General features: G+C 38.0%; 1 protein-coding gene across 2 annotated transcripts; it reads right to left on the bottom strand.

Annotated features, from left to right (window-relative positions):
- LOC139693264 (zinc finger protein 345-like) lies at positions 1-25,589 on the bottom strand. 2 transcript variants are annotated; one of them, XM_071591374.1, is made up of 6 exons: positions 25,404-25,589; positions 18,431-18,556; positions 12,492-12,624; positions 10,190-10,318; positions 6,222-6,502; positions 1-318 (listed from the first exon to the last, which is right to left on the bottom strand). In XM_071591374.1, the coding sequence occupies exons 1-6, from the start codon at positions 25,569-25,571 to the stop codon at positions 298-300; spliced, it is 858 nt and encodes a 285-aa protein (XP_071447475.1). In that variant the 5' UTR covers positions 25,572-25,589; the 3' UTR covers positions 1-297. The 2 variants fall into 2 exon arrangements, with proteins under 2 accessions (XP_071447475.1, XP_071447474.1); XM_071591373.1 differs by lacking the exon at positions 1-318 and having other exon boundaries at positions 4,318-6,502.
- Between the last annotated feature and the right edge of the window lie 761 nt (positions 25,590-26,350).

Genomic DNA, 26,350 nt, shown 5'->3' on the forward strand with positions numbered 1-26,350 from the left:
ATTTGGATATAATATTTAAAAAGTCTGTCATGGGCATTGGAGTATTTCTGCAGGAAAACACAAATAACACAATTCAACACTCTTAAGTTATCTCCATAGATAATTTGTTTTTTTAAATGTCAATTAGTATTAACATAAGGCATCAAGGAATACATATATTACATTTTCATGCATATATTTTATACATATGTATACATAAACACAATAATCCACCTGAAGGCCAGCTTGATATGGGTGATGTTAAGGTCGACGCTGTACTAAGCCCTGTATGGCATGTGAACTTCCACATCACACACATCACGGTTGGGGGGCCAGTTCCTTAAAAATATACACACACAGATATACATACATATATGTATGTATATATATATGTATATATATACATATATGTACACACTCACATATATATATATATATATATATATATATATATATATATATATATATATATATATACATATACGTATAAATATATATACATATATGTGTGTATATATATATATATATACATATACGTATAAATATATATACATATATGTGTGTATATATATATATATATATATATATATATATATATATATATATATATATATATATATATATATATATATATATATATATATATATATATATATATATATATATATATATATATATATATATATATATATATATATATATACATATATAATTATATATATATATATATATATATACATATATATATATATATATATATATATATATATATATATATATATATATATATATATATATATATATATATATATATATATTTCAATATACATACAGGTATATATATATACATATACACATATATATATATATATAAATATATATATATATAAATATATATATACATATACATATATATATATACATATAAATATATACAAATACACTAAAATATATATACATATATATATATACTAATACACTAAAATATATATATATATATATAAAGAAATACAACACTCTTTGGCAATACACAAATACTTACATAAATTTTTAAAACAGAAACAACGAAAGAGGATAGACACATACATAATTTTGACATTTTCGACGCCACGGCCATTATAATCAGAATGCAGAATGCCGTTCTCTGGAGAAGAGCAGAGAGGACATGTCCGGGGGAGGGAAGGGTCTTAAAAGATGGCAGAATTTGCAGCGTGGGCGGTTGCATGGTGCGGATAGGGGCGGGGGAGAGACAGGGGTGCTCGCAGTTGGTTTTGTTCGACGGGCGTTTAAACGAAACAGAGGGACAATGTGGGAATAAAAGTGATGTTGACTGAGTGTTATTAATAATTTGGGAAGAGGTCACGGATTAAATGTTTAATTTTGTGTGTTCCAGGGAAGAAAGTGGTGATAAGATTAGGGCATTTTGGGCGGTTTGGTTTGGGGAGGGGAGTGTATTGGGTTGCCGGTTTGAGGATTTTACTATTTAGTAGTTTTTCAGGGTACCCACGTTTTCTGAGAGAGTCATGTAGCTGGTCCAAGTATTTCTGTTGGGAGGGGGTGTTGTTGCAGAGACGGAAGCCACGGATAGAGAGTGAGAATGGGATGGAGCGCTTCGTGTGAGGAGGATGGCAGCTGTCGAAATGAAGATATTGTTGCTTATTGGTTGGTTTAATGTGGACTGAAGTGTGAAACGCATTGTTTTGGAGGTGAATATCGATATCTAGGAAGGTAATATTCGAGTCGGATATAGAAGAAGTGAATGATACTGAGGAGGAGGAGTTGAGAGAGGAAATGAAAGAGGATAAAGTTTCGTGTCCGTGGGACCAAAGGAGGAAAATATCATCGATATAGCGGGCCCAGAAGAGTGGTTTTAGGGTTTGTTGTTGCAGAAAGTCGTGTTCTAGTTTACCCATAAAAAGATTGGCGTATGCAGGAGCCATACGCGTGCCCATTGCAGTGCCTTTTATTTGTAAATATATTTTGTCATTGAATTGAAAAGCATTTTTGGTAAGAACGATTTGGCTTAATTCGAGGAGGAAATCTGTGGATGGGGTGTGTGGTGTGGATCGTAGGGAGAGGTAATGTTTCAGGGCTTCTAAGCCTTCTTTGTGGGGAATGGAGGTGTACAGAGATGTGACGTCTATCGTGGCCATGAGAATGGTTGTGTTGTGCGGAATTGGGATTGAGTGTAGACGTTCCAGAAAGTGGTGCGAGTCTTTAATGTAAGAAGGGAGTGAAGTGGCTATGGATTGAAAAGGTTGTTGGTCTATCAAATGCTGAGATTCGTTCAGTGGGTGAATTAATCCTGGCTACAATGGGGCGTCCGGGACTATTGGTTTTGTGGATCTTTGGTAGCAAATACTGGAAATGGGGGGTCTTAGGATTAGATTGAAAAAGACTGGATACATCTTTGGGAGAGATACCTTCTTTGGGACCAAAATTGGAAAGAAAACCGAGAATATCCTTTTGATTTAATGGGTTAGGATCTTGGTACAGGGGGGGCATAGCCAGAAAGGTCATTTAATAGGCGAAATGCCTCATGCCGAAAAAGTCTTCTTTGCTTAACACAACAACAGATGACCCTTAAGTCATGATTATTATTTTTTGTTCGACCCTAAAGGTCTGAGAGCTTGTCTCTCTGAGTGGGGAAGGTTATCTGGTGGCTTTATGGAATCTATGAATTTTTTAACAGAAATCTTTGCCAGAAGGAGGTTGATAAAGATTTCAATTGGATGGTTTGATAGGAGTGCTTTTGGTTCGTTTTCTAAGGCTGCACGGAATCGGGTCAGAGCTGGGTTAATGTTGGAACATTTTGAAGGGAAAAGCTACCATTTCCAATGGGCATGCCAAGGTAAATTCCGGCAGAAGTATTTAAGGGTCAGTGACGATATTAACATGGTTAGTTCTATGGGTAGGGGACAAGGAGTGGCCTTTACTTAGTGGCGAAAGGTTTGCTATTGTTGAGAGGCACAGACGAAAGGTTCACTACCTTGTTTCGGCTTTGGGTGCGGGGTGCTGGGTTGTTGGCTTTTTTGGGTGATGTATTGGGAAAACTAGTGTTTTGAATGGAGAATAGCATAGGTTACAAAGGGTGGCAATATTTGGTTTTGAAAGAAAGAGGGGTTGAAACTACAATGAGTGTGAAATACTTCCTGCCAGCAATGAAAAACAAGAACTACCTGGGACATAATAAACAATGCCGAGAGAAAAATCCCTTACAATATATTTACAAAGGTCGCAAGTTGACCAAAGTAGGCTGGAGGTCAGAGGGAGTTGATGACATACAAAGTTATTTGCCCCACTGACGGAGGACGAAATCAAAATTAATTTTTCTAATGAGTCCGTGAAGCTAGGACGGTCGGGGTTAGGATAGAATACCAGAAAAATGAGTATTTTGATGACAAGACCATTGAGTACGATACCCACGGATAGACACGAGGTGAGGAACTCAGAATAGGTAGCAAATTGGGCTACTTTAAATGAATACATGCGGAATTGGCACAGCTAATATGGGAAAGGTTAGGGTAACTCATTGAAAAGGCAGGTATATAGTATATTCAAGGAAAAATAGGAGACAGTGATGAAGTAAAGAGAACAGAACACTCACGGCAAAAATACGGCACCAGACAAACAGGAACAGATGACACGAGCAAGGCAAACAGAATGTTTAACGGCTAAATCAGCCAAAAATATACGGCTATATTAGCCAGATAACATGTGAGACTGTACTATCTTTGCGTTTCTGTATTTTTTCACAATCTATACCAGTGTTTTTGTATATTTAAGCAGATTGAAGGCTCTTACATCCAGACAAACACGCATTTCCTTCGAATGAGTTTTGCACGCCGGGTTGTAGGCAATACCTTTCCCCAATAGACTTCTACAAAGCATTATACTTAAGCCACAAAATCAGTGAAGACTTGATCTATGGGGTATTACCAGAAGACATATCAGGAACTATCATTTGAAATAAGACAACGGCAAAGCTCAAAGACATTCAAATCGATAGTAGTGGCTCTTTTGATTGTACTCCGCACCGGATGTAAACATCTCAACCATTTCGAAGGCTATCATGATTGTTTACTAGATGCCTACAGCTTTCAAAGAATGACAGTCGCGACCTCAAGCGGAACAACAATAGGGCGGGAAATTCAAATTGAAATTTATCCGGATTTAAACACCGTACCGTGGTACATGTATACGCAAAACAAAAACTGATCACACAAACGCAACAACTTCAAACATCAAAACCAGTCAAGCAGGTAATTAGGGCTAGTAATTAAGCTCTTGTTTCGATACCGTACGCATTCCCGGGGCCAAAAACGGTACACTTGCATTTAAATTCACAATGAGTGGACCGTTGCACATTGTACGTAAAAAAATTGACTGGAGGGTGGTTGTCACACAGTTCAGACAGATATCTAATTGGCATTTGCGTTGCGCAACATGCTTTAAACCAACCACGCAAGTTGCACGTATATGTACCGGGCAGACACATTAATTCAAGTATTGGATTGGTTTTCAATTTCCATTCCTATGCGTACGCAACCGTCTTGTTCCGGAATGTTCTACTTGTCATTTGCGTTGCGCAACACACTTTAAACCAACCGCGCAAGGGCAGACACATTAGTTCCAGTATTGGATTGGTTCTCAATCTCCATTCCTATGCGTACGCAACCATCTTGTTCCGGAATGTTCTACTTGTCATTTGCGTTGCGCAACACACTTTAAACCAACCGTGTAAGGGTAGACACATTAGTTCAAGTATTGGATTGGTTCTCAATCTCCATTCCTATGCGTACGCAACCATCTTGTTCCGGAATGTTCTTCCCGACGCAACGGACCGAAGCAGACTTGTCCACATGCATGAACATGTGTTCCTGAAGAGCTGCCTTGCGACTGAAAGACTTTGCGCAGACGACGCAAGCGTAAGGCTTCTGCCTCATGTGCACGACCATGTGATTCTTAAGGTTTCCGCGCAAGGCGAAAGACTTCCCGCAAACCTCGCAGTTGTGTCTCTTGTCTACGTCGTGACTGACCATGTGCTTACGCAAAGAATCGCGCAAGGTGAAGGCCTTCCCGCAAACCTTGCAGTCGTGCGGTTTGTGACCAGTGTGTACGACCATGTGCGCCTTAAGCGAGGTCTTTTGCGTGAAGGATTTGGAACACTCGGTACAAGAATACGGTTTCAGTCCCGAGTGTACCGTCAGGTGCCGTTGTAGCTGACTGTGCGCACTGAAGGTTTTCGGACACTGCGCACACTTGTGTCTCTTGACAAGGGAGTGAAGTTTCAGGTGCGCCTTCAACTTGAGTTTGGTCTGGTACGCTTTGGCACAAATGCCGCAAACGTACGGCCTCTCCTCCAAGTGAACGTCCATATGTCTCCTCAGTATGGATTCCTGACTGAAAGATTTATGGCACACATCGCAGGTATGCGGTTTGTTTTTGGTATGAACGACCATGTGGTTCTGCAGATGACTGCCGCGTTGAAAAGTCCTGGAACATACCGTACAAGAGAACTTCTTCTCTCCGGTATGCACCAGTATGTGCCGCAAAAGGGTGCTCTTGTGCCCAAAAGCCGTGCCGCAGATGTCACACACGTGAGCTTTGACCCCGGTATGTATTGACATGTGGGCATTCAAGTTGCCCTGACGTTTGAAATCCCTGAAGCACACGTTACAGGTATACCGCCTTTTACGGTTGTGCACCATGGAATGCTTGCAGAGGGCACCTTTGTGTTTGAACGACCTTGAACATATGGCACACCAAAATATACCACTCCCTTCCTCCTCGACAATCTTCCCCTCTCTCCTCTGTTCGGTACGGTTCATTCTCTCAAAACCGGCCGTACCGCGGTGAACAGAGTCGTTGTGGCCATCAAAATCTCCAATGTCACGGAAATCCTTACCGCAAATACCGCACCTAAATACCTCCGCACTGATATGCAACCACATATGGTTCACGAGGGCACCTTTCGTGCCGAAATCACTACCGCAAACGTCACACTGAAAACCTAAGCCTTCCGTTTTATAATCCGTAACGAATTCATCATTTGAACCGTCTTCCGGCACATCCAGATTAGTGTCCCTCAGCGAACTTATCTCTGATATACGGCACACACTGGTTTCGGCATCGGATTGCCAGTTTATGGTATCAATGTACGCCCCCGCAATTACTTTCCCCTGGATCACAGTCCGTGGTTCATCCAGGCCTATTCTTCCTCCGCACTCGGTCATACAAACCTTTTGCGTATCTCCAGTTCGAGCCGCGTGTATTGCGCACGGCACAGGTGAGTGTACCGCAAAGTTTCCCGTTGCCATCTCTTTGAACGATTCTTTTTCTGTTTCTCCGAAAGCAGAAACTCTGTCATCATTGTCCTCCTCTGTATCTTCTTCGGTTGGTTGCGTCCTTCCGGTTGAAAATGCCGCAAAAGAGCCCTCGTTGTTTGCGGTCATCGCTTTGTCCTTGTTTGGATACAAGGACGAAGGCATTCCAATGATATGTATATCAGAACTTGTACACGCTGCAAAGGAAATGAGAAGAGAAGATTTTATTCTTCAAATGACGACCCAATCGTTCAACGCAATGCCATTAATGTTACTTTGGAGACAATTAAAATTATAATCATGTCCTCAGGACTATTCCCTGAGTATATAATGACAGTTTAAGTATAGTTTAACAAAACGACAGTTAAAATTAAGGGCAAACGTGTGTTTTTAGCCATTATTAGTATTATAATAGCTGAATAATCAATTCATGGACCACTTTTAAGGTTTAACAGAAGCAATCAGCTCAATTAAGTTTTCAATTTAAAAGAAAAGCAAGAATAAGTGGGAATAAAGAGACACAACAAATTGTAGGCCTACAGAACTATATTAACAATGAAACTTTGGGATATTAACAATAATTAGCATAGCATTAACCAATTATGGCCATAGAACTGACATCAAAAATGGCAACAGAGATAAATAAATGGATTTATAACAATATCAGTGTTATTAAAAAACAGATAAACGGTAACAATACCAGTCATTGCAACAATATGCACTCAAGTCCCTTGAAGTAATTGTCAACTTACTTACTGCATGTTTCGGCACAGAGTTCACACTCATTGTACTTACTCCAACGTACATTGTTCCCTCGGCTTATGAATGTAAGTTTTGCAAAATTTACAGAAATTATAGCATTTGTTTACAAGTAACAAGAAGGAATTGGTATTTAAGCATTGAAGACTTTGATAGAGGGGAAAACAAGCAAAATTAACAATGATTAGCGTAGTATTAGTCAACTATAACGCTTGAATTAACATCAACAATGGTCATAATCAAGGGTAAATCATATTTATTAGATTTATAACAATATCAGTGAAATCACAAAGCACATATGAGGTAACAATGACAGCCATTGCAACAATATGCACTGTGGTCCCTCCAAGTTATACAATACCAGCCATTGCAACAATAGGCACTGTAGTCCCTCCAAGTTAAACAATGCCAGCCATTGCAACAATAGGCACTGTAGTCCCTCCAAGTTAAACAATACCAGCCATTGCAACAATACGCACTGTAGTCCCCTCCAAGTTATACAATACCAGCCATTGGAACAATAGGCACTGAAGTCCCTCCAAGTTATACAATAAAAGCCATTGCAACAATAGGCACTGAAGTCCCCTCCAAGTTATACAATACCAGCCATTGCAACAATAGGCACTGTAGTCCCTCCAAGTTATACAATACCAGCCATTGCAACAATAGGCACTGAAGTCCCTAACCTTACTAAAGGCACGGTTCGGGACCGAAGTCTCACAGAGTAGCAGACTAAAGGACTCCCATCTTCCCACTTCCCTTACCCCGACACCCCCCTCCACCCACCATTCAAACTCATATCTCGATTGGAAATGACAGGAACTGCTTCGTAACGGTCTCAAACAAACCATCGTAAAACCATAGATACTCGTACGAATCTGTTCAAATTTAGAGTGGACGTACCTAAAACTACGCCCTATCAATTGGTTATTAAAAAACGGACCATTACAGTATTGCTTTTGATAAAAAACGACATTGAAAAATGACCGTTACTCACTCATGTTCCATAATACCATTCCTCTAGGAGGCCATGATATTTAGTCGGGATAGGAAACCCGAGAAGTTTCAAAGATCTTCTGTTTTTAAATCATACGAGCTCTTTCAAATACGAGGGTCATCCGGAAAGTAGTACCCGTTCGTGCCGCATGAAGTGCTGACGACGCGAGTAGCCGCTGGACGAGGTCAGATAGCTTCAGTGGCTTGTCTGCCTTCTCTGAGCCAAGTTGCGTGACGCTAGCATTGCCTGTGTTGTTTCTGTGATTGTTTACAATGTTTAAAAAAATTGAGAACGCCGCCAGTTGTGAAGTGAGGGCAGTGATTAAATTCCTCAATGCAAGAAACGTTCGCCCATGTGATATTCATCGCCAATTAAAGGAGGTGTATGGAGACAATGTAATGGACGAGTCGTCTGTTCGGCGGTGGTGTCGCAACTTCAACATGGGGAGGGGGAACACACACGACGATGAGCGTTCGGAGAGACCGTCTGTCATTACAGACCAACTGGTGAGCTCAGTTGACGAATTCGTGAGGAACGATCGGCGCGTCACAATTGATGACATCTGTGAGCATTTTCCCAATGTTTCTCGAACAATTGTTCATGAAATTGTTAAACACCATCTGCATTATGCAAAAATTTGTGCAAGATGGGTCCCTCGCGTATCTCAATGAGCTGGCGGCGAAGGACTATGCAGCAGGAATACAGAAACTTGTCACACGTTATGACAAATGCCTTAATTTGCTTGGAGATTATGTTGAGAAGTAGTTTAAAGTATCCTCTTTCAAATAAAATTTTTTATGTTTGTTAATATTTACTTTGGTGTCTTTATTTCACGAACGGGTACTACTTTCCGGATGACCCTCGTAGATACGTGAACTGAGGCCATTATAAACTTAATTTTGGTTTAATTTAGAGTCAACATATCAATGATTTTGTTGTCTTTTCCTTCTTCAAAGTACTCTCTCTGTCAATTCGTAGTAATGGCTATCTATGTCTTCTTCTTATTATTATTATATGTTCCATCTTCTTCTTCTTCTTATATTCATTTCCACTGTTTAATAATAGAGCGCCCTCTCCTTTGGAAGTCCTCCTCTTCTTATTTAAAAGGCAGTTCAGTTCTTATTAAGGTTCTTCTTATTTAATTATCATTAGTAGTAGTTTTCTATATCTATTCGTTTATTCTTTGTTTTATTATTATTATTATTTATTGTCTTTCTCTTCTCCAACAAACATATTATTATCATCTCGTGTGTGCCCCAAAGTGTGATATGACACGTACAATGTCCCCCCCAATCATCATTACCATCACTTCTTTAATTGCATTTATATCGGGAATATATATTGGAAAAAGTCGCAAAAAGGGGCAAAGATCTAATTTAATAATAATAATGAGGAGGATTGTGATGATCATAGGATCAATGGGGTGATTTGAATGTATTAATTGCCCAGAAACAACGGCGAATATAGCAATGTGCTCTCTGAATAATGTGCTCTGAATGGTGTGCATTGTGTCATGGTGTCATTCATTGGTGTGTTTGTCATCAAGGATCCATCCATCTGTCCATCCATCCATCCAATCATATCGTGTCATTCAATGGTAATAAAATAGTATACATAGTAGTGTGTGCACTGTTGATAATTTACTCTTAATTCAGTTCACTATTCGTCAGCTGGCATCAATCAGATCACAGTTTATTTTATAATGACGATTAGATAAGAAGAAGGACAAGGGACCATTGCACACACGATCAATGTTGTATCAACGTCAAACACAGGTGATGGGAATAGGAAGGTCTTATATAAAGGCCTTGCATCTGAATCCGTCTTGGCATCTTGTCTTGACCGTCTTCAATAAAACGCTTAAATCCACTTGCAAAAACAGGATGTTTTCTTCTTCAGAAAGCATTAATGCCATTTAAACAGCCGTCAGTACATTTCAGTAGTAATTTATCGATAACTTTTACCACCGTACTTCACTCTATAAACTTGATATGCTGATTCTTCGCTCTGTGATTTAGTCAATTTCCAATTTTCAGATGACAAACAGTATTAAAAACAAGAAAGGACAACGGAAACTATAACATAATTCTACTAACTAAACATAACCCTAAAACTAATATATACTCACAGTTCGAAGATCCGCCAAGCACAGGAGACTCCTCATTGGCTCTCGGGCAACTAACACCGCTGGTGGACAGGGCTACGGTCCGCGTCATCGGTGCCAGTTTGCACCAGTTTGCCAGGACTGCCAAAGGTGCTTTATTAAACAGTGCATGAAGAGAAGAAGATGGAATTAGAAGGGATGGATAGCCATAGCTATGAATAGACAGACAGAGTACTTTGAAGAAGGAAGAACTACCAAATCATTGGTGTATAGACTCTAAATTTAAATCAAAATAAAGTTTTTTATGGCGACTCAGTTCACTTATATATTGGACAGGGTATTATAACGGAGAGTTGGACGAAGACCAAGAGAGCCCGCAGCAAATGAGTACAGTTTTACATGTTTGATTGAAATACCTTCCCACACATGTCATATGTGCATGATACAGGGTTCGTCCGGAAAATAAGTGTACTGAGCTCAGGAAAAAAAATTTATAACACTTTTACATATCTTAAGCTAATATTCCTCAAAATAGGACCGTTGTGAGTCGATACACTTGTTCCAGCGGCGTTCCCATTCCTGGAACGCTCCCGCGAAGACATCATCGGGAACCTCTCGAAGACACGTCGTCACGGCCTCTTTGACGGCGTCCAAAGTCCCGTATCACGTCCGGGATGGGTCGTACTCAAAGATCCACGTCTCGTCACCCGAAACAACGTTCTCTAAAAAATTTGGATCATTTTTGCAGTGATCCGCAAGTTGTGTCGCGATTTCCAAACGATTGAGTCTTTGATCATCACTGAGCACTTTCGGCACCAACTTTGCACAAATTTTTCGCATCTGTAATTGCTCCCTAATAATCTCGTGCACTATTGTTTTTGGCCCATTACACTGCTCTGCTATCATCCGAACACTAAGACGACGATCAGAGTTCAGTACATCGCGAACTTTTCGCACATTTTCGTCGGTGAGTGTCGTTGATGGGCGTCCAGGCCGTGGTTCGTCGTCGACCTCTTCTCTGCCCTCCACGAACATCTTGTGCCACCGAAAGATCATGTTTCTGGACATGGCTGACTCCCCGTAAGCCTGGTTAATCATACCGACAGTTTCGGTAGACGATTTCCCAAGCTTTACCGCAAATTTGATGGAATAACGCTGCTCCAAAAACTTCGGCATCGCGTTCCGTGACGTGGGTCGAGTGAGGAGGTTCACGTTAACAGAGCTCCTCACTACACCACAGCTCAGAGCCGACTGCCTTTTTCAGCGTCGCTTGCCAACATACCCCCCTCAAATCGCAGCCCGTCAGAGCGGTGCTGGGCATGCCTGGAGCGGTGCGCCCAGCCCAGGAGTCAGTACACTTATTTTCCGGACGAACCCTGAACACTTCCACAATAAATGGCAGGATGAATTTATTATATCGGGATTTTCTTCACTTTCAAATTGTCCACCAATGGGTGCGGGTGTCCCTCCCTTCCCACAAAAACCTTCCCTCCTGGTCTGTGAAGAATGAGGGTGGTGATTTAGGGGCTTAACTTTCACAAAATAATCCATATTATTTCTAATGGGAAACCTTGACATTAGTGATTTGGGATTTTTTTAATCCAACATGAGTTCATCAGTGGAAGAAAAATTATAAAATTGACATTTAATAAAGTATTTCTGTTTAAATCAACAAAATATCCATAGATTATACCAGATAACCCATGAACGACATAGTATTTTGCTGGTGTAAAGGTTGGAAATTGACTCTTAACTGAAAGGTCACTGGTATAAATGCCATTTTAGGTGTCTACGGCTTCGGTATTTGTAATTGTCCTCAAAATAATGTGTAAGAGATAGGTGGAAGAGATGATAATGAAGTCTTAACCTGACCACAATGAAGTGATGAAATACATTATATTCTCAACATGACGGCTAATCTATAAACATTGATTTTAATTAAATTTCACTTACACTAATACCCTGTAGTGATAAAAATAAAGAAAACATGGAAAAATAGCTAACAGCTCAACCTTTCCATACGATGTACCCAAAATTGTGAGAATAAATTTGATTTTTTTCATTAAAAAAAAGAAAAAATAGGAGACCTTACCTATCAAATTGTCATCGTACGTTAGGCGATTACAAAGATGGCATTCCTTCGAGGGCTAATGCAATTACACTTAAAATAAACGAGGTCGCAGAGGTATATTAGGTTAATGATGAAAATAATCTCTGTATGAGATTAGTATTTATAACCTGATTGACATTCCTATAGACCACATCCAAACAAGACCCCACCCAGTGACTACTTCATACAAATCGGATTACAAGGGCAACAACGCACCTGGTGGATAAGAGGCACGTTCCTGTTGCGCAGGGCTCTGTTCTTCATCCCCCACCAAACCCTCCACTGCAGTGACCAAGGACGACTTCTTTGAAGGCTGACACATATCACCATCAAACTCCTTCGTAGAGTCCTGAAAGGTTATAAACATCCATTTAGTTTAAACTTATATCTATTGCGCACAGCTCGACGATCCGCCGAGCACAGACACGGCTCATTGGGTTTCTCAGGCAACTAGCACCGCAAGTGGACGTGGCTATAATCCGCGTCATGGCCGCCATATTGTACCAGTTCGCGTATTTATTGGACAGAAAACAACTATATCCAGCTAAATTTTTACAGATTATTTGCACCATCGCATCCAGGCAATTGCGCCATTTTTAAACACGTTGCACACGCGTTAACAGCTTGTTTTGGGCGAAAACAGTTCTACCCACGTCACCATAACAACGGACAAACAAAATAACGGCGGCCATTTGCAATTTTCGAAAGCATACGGACTTCTTTCACAAAATTAATCATTTTGGGTATTAAAAACATTTTGGACGACTTATAAATATACCGAGTATCGTGATGAATGTTGTATCAAGATACCACAGAAGTTTCGACCCATTGCCACAAGTAGTTTCTCCAAATTAAATTTATAAGACCTTAGAACGTGAACACATCGAGTATCATAAATTTAGCTATTAATTTTACAGGGAGCAGTGCTTAAATCCGAACAAATTTCAATTTAAATGTCCCGACATACCGTAGTTTGAATGGAAGTCTCGTGAAAGGCGTTCTTGATAGCTATAGGCATCTAGTAAAGTCACAATAAACCTTCAAAATGTCCGAAAGAAGTTACATACGCGGAGTACAATCGATAAGAGCGGCTATTTTTATCGACATAAGTGTTATTTCGAGTTATTTGGGGGATCGAGTTGGTGCGGTGGCTATCGTACTGGCTTCCCACCCAGAGGGCGGGGGTTCAAATCCCGGTGGCGGTGTTGAATATTTTTCAGAGGTATCCCGATCCCTACTTGAGTTGCTTTGTGGAGAGCGCTTTTGAGTACGGTGTCCGTCGAATGGGACGTTAAACTGCGGACCCTTTGGCGCCTTTCGTAAAGAGAGTAGGATAATACCGACGCCGGGTTTCTCTCTCCATCCTTCATCCTTTCCTGTCCATCCGCAATGGCGCAAATGACCTCACCTCCCCTAAATACTAATACTACTTCGAATAATAATAATTCTAGATTCTTTTTCTGTTGTGCCACCCAACAGATCAACTGTTAAACTATGATATTATGTGGCTTATATAGTATGCATAAATCCGGGTTTAAGCTTCGCACCCTGTATATCAGACAATTTTACATAATTCCTAGATTCCCGGGAGTTAAACCAAAGATATGGCAAGCCCCACGTCATTACAGAAAGCAGTTTTAAGCAACAGAAACGAAAATATCGTAAAAAAAAGAACGATTTTTGAGAGAACGTACGAGTACTTTTAGTTCGTCCGATACCCGATGGCAGCGACACCGTCGTAAGTCAGGCATCGCTGTGCCCGGCATGGTGTGCGAAGCATGCAACCCACGCGGACACGGAAGTCGTGCAGGTAAGTGAATAATTCTGGATAAAAACACATTAAACTCTATTAATTACCATAATTGAGGTTTTTTTGTGGAAATAATAGAATTTCCGACGCAACTATTACAGCCATACCCTTACTTTAAAGTCATACGAACGTATTTAATCGAGAATATGATATACGATACATATAATATGTATCTACGCCATAATATATGTATGAAATCATTTGAATTTGGAGAAATTTGAGTTCAACTTATAAAGTCTCCGATTTTATTTAAGAAAAACTATTCTTACTAGAAACATAAAACTTCCCTCGATTAAAAACAAAACTTTCCTCTACAGGATAACAATTTTATTAAGTCGATAGCATGTTATAAATGGCCGGAAGCGAGGATTCTACGAGATGATCGCACCGGAAAACTAGACCTAATTCTTTCATTTTGATATTCATGTACTTTCTACGTATTTTAACACGTGCTTCAAGGTATTTCCCTTACTACAACGCAGTTTTGGTATTAATTAAAGCAATTAACATGAATATAATAGCCCATAAACACCCAAAATAGTATATTTCCTTTCAATTTTGGACTAAATATAATTTGTGACGTACATATATAGTCATTATTCATCGGTTTAATTTTTGTCAATTTGTAATTACTCAATTATCATTCCATACACCAACTTCCACCTAAAAAAAACCCTCCAAACCATGCTTATCCTATAGGACCAAGTTTCCGAGACACTAAAACCAACAACTCCAAAACACCTTTACATATTCTCTGAACATCTTAGACCTATGGTGTCACTTATCACTGTCCTTCTCTTTGTACGTAAGTTTATTCACCAAATTTACTTTAATACTACTTCAACTACGATGGTGGTCCCAGAAGTACCCGGCCTGACCTAGATACGAGGGTCATCCGGAAAGTAGTACCCGTTCGTGAAATAAAGACACAAAAGTAAATATTAACAAACATAAAAAATTTTATTTGAAAGAGGATACTTTAAACTACTTCTAAACATAATCTCCAAGCAAATTAAGGCATTTGTCATAACGTGTGACAAGTTTCTGTATTCCTGCTGCATAGTCCTTCGCCGCCAGCTCATTGAGATACAGGGTCACTCCTTCTCTAAGTTCTTCATCGCTGTCAAATCTTTTTCCTGCCAAATTTTTGCATAATGCAGATGGTGTTTAACAATTTCATGAACAATTGTTCGAGAAACATTGGGAAAATGCTCACAGATGTCATCAATTGTGACGCGCCGATCGTTCCTCACGAATTCGTCAACTGAGCTCACCAGTTGGTCTGTAATGACAGACGGTCTCCCCGAACGCTCATCGTCGTGTGTGTTCCCCCTCCCCATGTTGAAGTTGCGACACCACCGCCGAACAGACGACTCGTCCATTACATTGTCTCCATACACCTCCTTTAATTGGCGATGAATATCACATGGGCGAACGTTTCTTGCATTGAGGAATTTAATCACTGCCCTCACTTCACAACTGGCGGCGTTCTCAATTTTTTTAAACATTGTAAACAATAACAGAAACAACACAGGCAATGCTAGCGTCACGCAACTTGGCTCAGAGAAGGCAGACAAGCCACTGAAGCTATCTGACCTCGTCCAGCGGCTACTCGCGTCGTCAGCACTTCATGCGGCACAAACGGGTACTACTTTCCGGATGACCCTCGTATAACGGCAGTTGTTAGAAAAATATCACAGCATTAGAAAGTACGCTATCTATAGAGCATATGTTTCAAGTTTGAAGACACTGTGTTGTTTAGTATTTGTTTGGCAGTCTATCAATAAGTGAACGAACGTTTACAGTTGAATTTGTGAGAATTTCAGAGAAAATTGGTCATCATTACATGTGATACAATACTACTTTTATTAATTAAAAGGCCTCAAAGCCCCCAAACCAATATCTATCAAAGCTGAACTGGATTATTCCACTCTTCTGGAAATGAGTCTGCTCCTTCTTTGTTTATACAACAGTAATACATAATACAATTGGGCAGCAGAGTTTACGAACGATGCCACAGTACGAGCTGTCAAAGACGAGAACATCGCTATTGGAGTCGACCAAATGAGGTGTGACGACTCATAGAAACGGTGAAGAAAACCCACAAAGTGATACTGGATGACTGTCGACTGAAAGTTCACGGACTAGCAGACATAGTAGGCATTTCAAAAAGTGCGGTACATCGCATATTAAGTGAAATTTGGACATGAGAAAGCTGTGTGCAAGATGGGTGGCGCGTTTGCTCACACTCGAGGAAAACCAGTGTCGTGAAGACGTTTCAATTTAGAGTGTTTAGAAAAGTTTCACAGAAACAGAGCAGAATTTTTGTGCTGTTACATAACCATGGATGTAACATGGGTCCATTGCTTCACACCCGAGACGAAAGAACAATCAAAACAATTGATTCAAAAGGGAGAACTGGCTCCAAAGAAGGCGAAGACCTTTTCATCTGCAGACAAGGTCATGGTGTTGGTTTTTTGGGTTTTGCGTGGGATAATTTTCAATGACTATCTTGGAAAAAGGGAAAACTATCAACGGCGAGTATTATGCAAACTTATTGCGACGTTTGAGCGAAGAAATCAAGCAAAAGCGACGGCATTTGGCTGAGAAGGAAGTGTTGTTTCTTCAAGACAATGCACCAGCTGACAAATCCCTTATTGCAATGTCCATCATTCATAAATTAAAGTTTGAATTGCTACCAGATACACCTTATTCCCTAGATTTAGACCCCCCTAGGATTATTTTCTGTTTTGCAAACTTGTCAAAATGGCTCGGATGGTCAAAGATTTTCCAACCGTGAAGAAGTGATGTCGAGTGCAGTTTATGCCTTTTTTAACCCTCTTAGTGCGGCGGGGATTTCAGGGGTACTTAGTGAGAAGTGCGAAGGGTAATTTAAGAAAATGTATCACTTCAGGAAAAAAAACATTATGAAATTATTTGTTTAGATATCCATATGCAGTTTTTTTATTTTAAAATAAAATTTTGTAGTTAATAATGATGTAATACATTTACATCATCTGATAAATAAATGTAATTATTACAGTATCATAAATTTGAAAATAATATATTTAGCAATAATATTTCGATTTTTAGACACAAAACTAATATTTTTTAAAAAACATTTTTCAATTAAACTACGATATTTAAATATAATAAAGAATCAAGAAGACATTTAGAAAATATTATAAATAAATAAAGAAAAACCAGTGAATTGCAAATTTTTTTGTCAGCCTCTGCATAGTTCGATTTTGTTGAAAAGGCTGATCTCACTGAGTCAAATTGGGACTTTTCCCCTTTCCTTGAGACTGCGGCAATGTTACAAAATTTACAATCTAAAGGCAGAAAAAACAAAGTTCTAACGCACAGAGAACTGCTGACAATGTAATCCATTACACAGGGCGAAATTGATTAGATAGGATGGATGGCAAGAGAAACCAAAATGATTACAAACCAGTGCTCTCATTTCCATCGCATCAACAAAGTCTGAATAAGCAGTTATATATCAACACCAAGACACCATAACACATTCAAGAGATTACAGATGAAAACAGATTAATAGCCTTTCAGTGGCTTTTCATAGTGGAAAGACCACTCAGAAAAAAAAAGAGCAAACATTGCAGAGCTTCCCGACATGCACAAAACTGAACGAAAAATTAGAGTTAGAATTATACTTTTTGAAAAGCAATTAAAATCGCTAATAAAAAATTTAAAAAATAGTTACGTCATTCTATGAAATTCAACCTATCGATAGCTAAAAAATCATAAATTATTAAAGAAAAAACCATAAGTTACAACGATTTAAACAATAGCCTACACAAGAGCCGATATATCGGCCCGCCGCACTTTTCGCCAGGGACACGAAAGCCGATATATCGGCCCGCCGCACTAAGAGGGTTAAGAAGCAAGACAGTTCTTATTATATAAAAAAGGGTATGGAACATATTAAACATTGATGTGGAAAAGTGTATAGAGATCTGAAAGGAGATTAGGTTGAAATATTAATACATTTTTTTCCAAATTTTTTGTGTTTTCTTTTCACAGTCAGGTACTCCAGGGATTAACCTCATAATACCCTTAATTTTATAAGGCTATAAGCCCCTACTATCCTTGCCAGGTAATGGAGTCTTACAGAGTTATCTTATCATGAAAATATCTACCATACTTTTCCGTAAATCTTCAACTCAGATTATTAATTATCAACGACTCCCTTCTCGTAAAACAATGTTCACCAAGTTCAATTTCGTACCTAAATGTCAGATTTGATCCAAATACATATTTTTTAAAATATAATATTGAGAATATTAATGGTTTTACCCATTGTACTTATCATTTCTTAGTTTCCTACCTCAAGTTCACTCCCTTGGACCGCAAAGCCGGCAGCTTTCTCCCTGAAGTATGAGGAATATCTGCCGGGATGATCACTCTGTGTAACCGAAAGGTCAATGTAGCTCTTCTCCAATTTCACCGGTACCTACGGGAGGAAATATCAATACATTCATGAAGAGACGGACGTAGAGATAACGAGGGAAGGATGGCAATCAATCTGATTAAAACGTCTTTGCAGATTCCGCTAGTTAAATCATATAGTATATCATATTAGACTGTAGAATTAAAATATTTCAAAACTTCATAATGATAGACTTTAATAACTATAATTTAAAGTAACGAGAAGCATTGCTATGGACAATATCTTGCTAAGTTCAACGTCTATGAAAATTTAAACTTGTGTATCTGAGACAAGAGTTTCAATCTATGAGGTCTATCCAATTAATACACATAAACTGATGCAATCTGAGGGTCATGACACCAACTACAGCACTGCCCTCTGGCTAGAGGCCCTAGTTCCCTGAGACCTAATGTTCCCCAGCCGTCTGTGTGCTTTGGTGGATCATTGAGCTGTGAGTAGTATGGTATGGTGCCAGTTATGTTATAGTTTCTGTATTCTTTTCTTGTTTTTAATACTGTTTGTCGTCTGAAAATGGAAATTGACAAAATCACGGAGCGCCGAATCAACGTATCAAAGTGTTTTGGTTGAAGTACGGTGGTAAAAGTTATCATAAGAAATTACTGAGAAGTGTACTGTCAGCTGTTTATGAGGTGATAATGCTTTCTGAAGAAGAAAACATCCAAGTTTTCAAAGTGGATCAGGCTTATTGAAGATGACCGAGACAAGACGTCAAGACGGATTAAGATGCAAGGCCTTTATAAAGACCTTCCTATTCCCATCACTTACTGTGTTTGACGTTGATACAACATTGATCGTGTGTGCAATGGTCCCTTGTCCTTCTTATCTAATCGTCATTATAATAATAACTGTGATACGAATGATGTCAGCTGATATGAACTGAATTTATAGTAAATTATCAACAGTGTCCATAATTACTATTTTATTACCATTGAATGACACGATATGATTGGATGGATGGACAGATGGATGGATCCTTGGAGACACACACACACAGAAACACCAATGAATGACACCATGACACAATGCACACCTTTCAGAGCACATTATATCAGAGAGCACATTGATATATGTTCGTCATTGTTTCTGGCTGAATTAATAAATTCAAATCACCTTTGATCCTATGATTATCGCAATCCTCTTCCCTATTAGAGTCTTAATAGATCTTTGCCCCTTTTTGCGACTTTTTCATATATATTCCCAATATAAAATGCGATCTTAGTTTTATCCAAATTTATAATTTGATGCAAAAATTTAGCTAGGGTTTCAGATTGTTATGTGCCAAATTTTTCATTGTAACGGTTTTCACGGGTCAGAAATTAGATTGTACCTTGGCAAACACGTCACCCACCTAGCACAGAGCTTCTCCATGTCCAAGTGTTAATTTAAAATATTGCATTACGGGTTTAGTTGACATCCTTATAGTCTCAGCTGTCTCATTCACCATTAATCTGCGGATCCTACATCACTTTTGAATGAATTTTTCAATCATTTTGGGAATTGTGACCTCAAAGTTGGGATTTCCCGAAAGTGGTTCGTCACAATTCCTCATGCTACCCTTTCTTTAATTCAGAAACCCACTGTTTAACTGTTTAATACGACATCTGTCTAATAAATATGCAAAATGAGGCCATAAAAACTTTATTTCCCTTCAAATTTAGTCTTCTATACACATATCAATGATTTTGTTGTCTATACCTTCTTCAAAGTACTCTCTCTGTCAATTCGTAGTAATGGCTATACATGCCTTCTTCTTATTATTATTATATATTCCATCTTCTTCTTCTTATATTCATTTCCACTGTTTAATAATAAAGCACCCTCCCCTTTAGAAGTCCTCCTCCTTTTATTCAAAGGCAGCAGTTTGTTAGGTTCTTTTTAGTAGTTTTCCATCATCATTTCTTTGCTTAATTATTGTGTCTCTTCTCCATGCATTTTGTGCCCAAGTGATATGATGCAATGTCCCTAATTATCACATTTTATATCGGGAATATATATGGAAAAAGTCACAAAGGGACAAAGATCTATTAAGAATAGTATAATAATAAGGAGGAATGTGATGATCATAGGATCAATGGGGATTTTAATTTATTAATTGCCAGAAACAATGGCGAACGTATATCAATGTGCTCTCTGGATAATATGCTCTGAATGGTGTGCATTGTGTCATTCATTGGTGTGAGTGTGTGTGTGTCATCAAAGGATCCATCCATCTCTCCATCCATCCAATCATATCGTGACTTCCATGGTAATAGAATAGTATTAGTGTGTGTTCTCTTGATAATTTACTATAAATTCAGTTAATTATTCAGTTGATATCATTCAGATCACAGTTTATTATAATGACGATTAGATAAGAAGAACAAGGGGCCATTGAACACCCGATCAATGTTGTATCAACGTCAAACACAGGTGATGGGAATAGGAAGGTCTTTATAAAGGCCTTTTGCATCTTAATCCGTCCTGGCGTCTTGTCTCGGACATCTTCAATAAAACTCTTAATCCACTTGCAAAACTTGGATGTTTTCTTCATCAGAGCATTAACACGATCTCCATAACTGTCTACATCTCAGTAATTTCTTGATAATCTTTACCGCACTTCACCAAAAAAACTCGATATGTTCCTCCGTCGCTCCAGGATTTCGTCAATTTACATTTCCGACAGCATGACAACGACTTTAGCATAACAATGAGTGAATTACAAACCTAGTTATAATAATTCTGACAGATTAAACACATCAAACTCACCTATTCATAATATAAAAAAATGTTCACGGTATAATCTTTACATTTACAACTGTGTAATGACTCTAACAAAATAACTTCAGCATTAAACAGGAGTGAATATTGCTAAATTTAATCATTTCATTGGTGTGTGTGTGTGTGTGTGTATTTCATCAAAGGATCCATCCATCTCTCCATCCATCCAATCATATCGTGTCATTCAATGGTAATAAAATAGTATTAGTGTGTGTGTGCACTGTTGATAATTTACTGAAAATGCTCCCAGTAAATATTGGTGGTGGGAAAACAATGGCTAACAATCACTGGTGAAGGATCCGTCCATTGAGCCCTGATTCGAATTTGGTCACACGCGATATCTCAAACGCTTTAGAGAACTGTTAAGGTAGAACTCAGCATTTGCCGTTTGTCCTCCAGAAAGAAATTCATGACGAAAAACACCTCTGACATCAAATAAAACCAAGAGTATTACTCTAATTTTAGATCGACTTTTCCCTCTTTTTTCGGTTTGATTCACTGCACTTGCAAACAGGATATTTTATTCCTCAGAGCAATATCACAGCATTAAACAACTGCCAGTACATTTCTCAGTAATAATTTCTTCAATTTTTGTTCTGATTAAATCCACTTTAAAACATATGTTTTCTTCATCAGAGCATTATTACCATGAATAGTCTTAAATATTTAATTAATTTCTTCAAATAACTTTTACCGCACTTTACCAAAAACCTGATATTGATGATATCAGGTTTTCAATGTGCAGATGGCTCTCATTGGGTTGCTCGGGCAACTGGCACCTAGCTAGCTAGCCTAGGCTATAGTCCAAGGCGTCATGGTTGCCATATTGCTCCAGTTCGCGTATTTATTGGGCAGGCTACGTAAATCTACAGTATTACAGTATTCCTTAGGTCTTCGCAAAGTCGTGTGTTGAACATTCCATTGATATGGTTTCTTTCTTTTATCTATGTAATTACAACTGTATTTGCATTGAGAAAACCTTTATTTTCACCCGTTTACAATTTATCCCAGTTATATCCACGGGAACAATAATAAATAATGAAAATTCGGCTTTATCCGGGCGAGATTGGGACTAGGACAGCTTCTTATTCCATTTAAAACCGTCGTAAAAACATTCAGTGATAATTGTTACATTTTGAGTGGTAAATAATATAAAAAAGTACTACATAATGACGATAGATTTACAATTAATATATATTTGTACAAAGAATGTAGGAATTTGTGCAAAACTTCTGCAAAAAAGATTGCAAAAAGGTGTTTTCTAATCCTTAAACGAAAACAGAAGTCCACAGCAGGAAAACATTCTCACGGAAAGGTTTGAATAATCACGCGAAAACCATCGGATAGATAATACTAATTCTGTACACAGGTAAATAGCCCCCACGGGAGACTGAAAGTGCACAGCTAATTGCTTTTAGGCATTCATTAAACAAACCTCATGGTAATTACCAACATTACAATATCGAAAACTACAAGAGAAACGTCACTACGACGACATGTAAAATAAAACTCCTTGTGAAGTAACAGCTCACGCATGCAATGCAGTCAATATTTGTGATTCTACAGCCATTAGACTCTAGTAGAATGGACAATTCGTAAATAACTCACTTCTACAACTTAATCTACCAGACGGCCGGCAAAAAAGTGTGTTTGGCAGGGGGTGTCAGGATGCCAATCAGGCACGTAGAGTGAGTTGATGTAAAAATATAACCCATATTTTCGCCATTTTATATTCTAGCGTTTTACATTTGATTTAATATCGCTAAGAGTATGATGGGAGAACGGGGAGTCCCGGTGAGTCGTGTTAGGAAGATGTGTAAGGCATGGGGTGATAGAATAAAGAGGCATTATGGGAACAACTGGAGGTAGGAATGAAAGTGGGCGGGGAATTCGTAAAATCAGTTAGGTTCGCTGATGACCAAGTTTTAGTTTGTCAGTCAGCCAAGGGGTTGCAAGCATTGCTGAGTGAATTCGAAATTCAATGCGATAGAATATGGGATGAGAATCAGTATAATATAATAATTAATCAAAATTTCCATTAATCCATAATTTCTAATTATAATAATAATATGGCAGTCCATAATTTATTGCGAAATTTCCACCCGCGACAGTTTTTGTTCCTCCCTCAAGACTTTCGGCACCAGCTTCTCATCGCAAGACATTTTCCTCATCGCAAGATCCTCTGTTACAATGGTGTGGACGGTTCCCAAAGAAAGGCCAGTCCACAGCAGGAAAACATTCTCACGGAAAGATTTGAATAATCACGCGAAAACCATCAGATGTATAATACTAATTCTGTACACAGGTAAATAGCCCCCACGGGAGACAAAAAAGTTCGCGACTAATTGCTTTTAGGCATTCATTAAACATACCTCGTGGTAATTACGAATATTACAATGTCGAAAACTACAACAGAAACGTCACTACGAGGACATGTAAAATGAAACTCCTTGTGAATCAATGGCTCACGCATTCAATATTTGTAATTCTACAGCCATTAGACTCGTGTAAAACGGACAATTCCTGGATAAATCACATCTACATGGGGGACATTAGGTCTCCGGAGACCAGCACCTAGCTAGTAGGCAGGGCTATAGCTGTCATCATGGCTACCAGATAGCGCCAGGACGCTTACCAATCAGATAGACATCCTATTCTGAGGGACTCAACACAATTCAGACCATAGAACATGGTGATCACTTGCGTTGGAGCACCAAAAAATGTTACACTTATAATGATACACTAGATACACTTGATAATGATTACCTTATATAATAAAGTGAAAAAAACTCCATAATAACTTCTGTGTTTCATTATCAACCCGGAAACAATTCACCCCACCCAAGCACATCATTACTTCTGCCGTAACAAATGAGGCGAGCGTGTTAGCAGGAGTTCCACAAGGCAGTGTTCTAGGGCCATTACTCTTCCTAATTTACTTAAACGATCTACCAAACAATTTACATTCCCAAATAAGACTCTTTGCTGATGAATGCATTATATACAGACGGATAGAACATGTAAATGACCACGTAATACTACAAAATGACATCGATCGCCTTGGTGACTGGGTTACAAACAATAATATGGGCATTAATATAAGTAAAAGTAAGCATATAAAATTTTCAGATAAAAAGAATGCAGAAAAGGAAATTTATACACCCTATTTGGAGAAAGAATCCCATGTACCAGTCAATACAAATATTTAGGCATTTATTTAACTAGGGATCTTGGGTGGGGAGTCTAAGTAGATAATTTGACATGGAAGGCATTTAAAGTATTGTGCATTGGGTGATGAGAAATTTAAAAGGAAGTTGCGTAGCCACAAAAGAAAAAGCATATCTGGTACTGGTTATCCCTATCCTAGAATACTCCTCCATATTATGGGATCCATATGAGGTGGGACATATTAAAAAGATAGAAAAAGTACAAAGAAAGGCAGCAAGATATGTACTCTCGGATGGTACAAAAGAACAGATAGTGTCACGGATATGTTAGATGTACTGAAATGGGAGAGTTTGAAAAAAATAGAAGAAAAAGGAGTAGGTTAGGTGCGATGTTAAGAATTGTTAAAAAGGACGAAGCGTGGGAAGATTTATGTCAAGGGATAGAAAAGCCCAACTTTAATAGGGAAAAAACGATCATAGCTTCAAAATAAAAATAAGGACTCAAAAAACAAATAAGAAAAAAACTCTTATTTTAAACAGAACTATAATTGATTGGAACCAGCTGCCTGGAGGTTTGTTTGAGCCCTTTTCATCCAATTATAGGAGTTTTAAGTTGAAATGTAAAGCAGTCACTGGGTAATAAACTTATTGTAATTGTGAAAATATTTTTCTATGTGATGTGGACGGCATTTTCTATGTGATGTGGAAGTTTGTTTGTATGTGATGTGGAAGTGTCATTGAATGTAAAATTTTTTTGTCTCTTATCTGTTTTTATTAGTGTACGTACGAAATTTCCATCGTAAGAGTTATCTTTGACCTGACTTGACCGTAGCCACCATGAAATTTGCCTAATTGCAACGTAATTGTGTAAATAAATAAAATAAATAAATAAAAAATAAATAGTAACACGATTAAATTATTATTACCTCAGTTCCCGTTTCTTCAAAACCGCAATCAGGGTCCATTTCCGTCTCTTCGGAGACCACAGATTCAATTTCCTCTTTTGCCGAGACTTCAGAAGTGACGATGGTTTCCATGGATTCCCTGTTGGTCCACGTATCATCAACGCTCCTGCCTTCACCCGAGATCGCCATCTCCTTGGCATCGCTGCTCATGTCTTCCTCCTCTTTCTTAGGCGTTTTCTAGAAAATAAATTGAAAGTATAACCAAGGTGTAATCAAAAAAAGACCGGACTGATTGTGTTTTAGTTTTTTTGACCTCTCAGTTTGCCTATTTATTGGATAGAACTCATATATATATATGGATATATATATATATATATATATATATATATATATATATATATATATATATATATATATGTGTGTGTGTGTGTGTGTATACATATGTGTGTATATATATATATATATATATATATGTGTGTGTGTGTGTGTGTATATACATGTATGTTTTCATATTTATATGTGTGTGAAAATATATGTATATATAAAAATAAAAATACATATAAAAAATAAATAAATACATATTATATATATATATATATATATATATATATATATATATATATATATATATATATATATATATATATATTTGTGTGTGTGCATATATATATAAATGTGTGTATATAAATGTATGTATATATATATTTATATGTGTGTGAATATATATGTATATATAAAAATAAAAATACATATATATACACATTAATACATAAATATATATATAAATACACACACACACACACATATATATATATATGTGTGTGTGTGTGTGTGTATGTATGGAAATGTATGTTATATGTGTGTGTATATGTGTGTATATATATGTGTATACATATATATACACACATATATACATATATACACACACACACACACACACACATATATATATATATATATATATATAT

Source organism: Hetaerina americana, unplaced genomic scaffold (genome assembly GCF_022747635.1).
Source record: "Hetaerina americana unplaced genomic scaffold, ioHetAmer1.1.p SCAF_45, whole genome shotgun sequence".
Taxonomy (NCBI): Eukaryota; Metazoa; Arthropoda; class Insecta; order Odonata; family Calopterygidae; genus Hetaerina; species Hetaerina americana.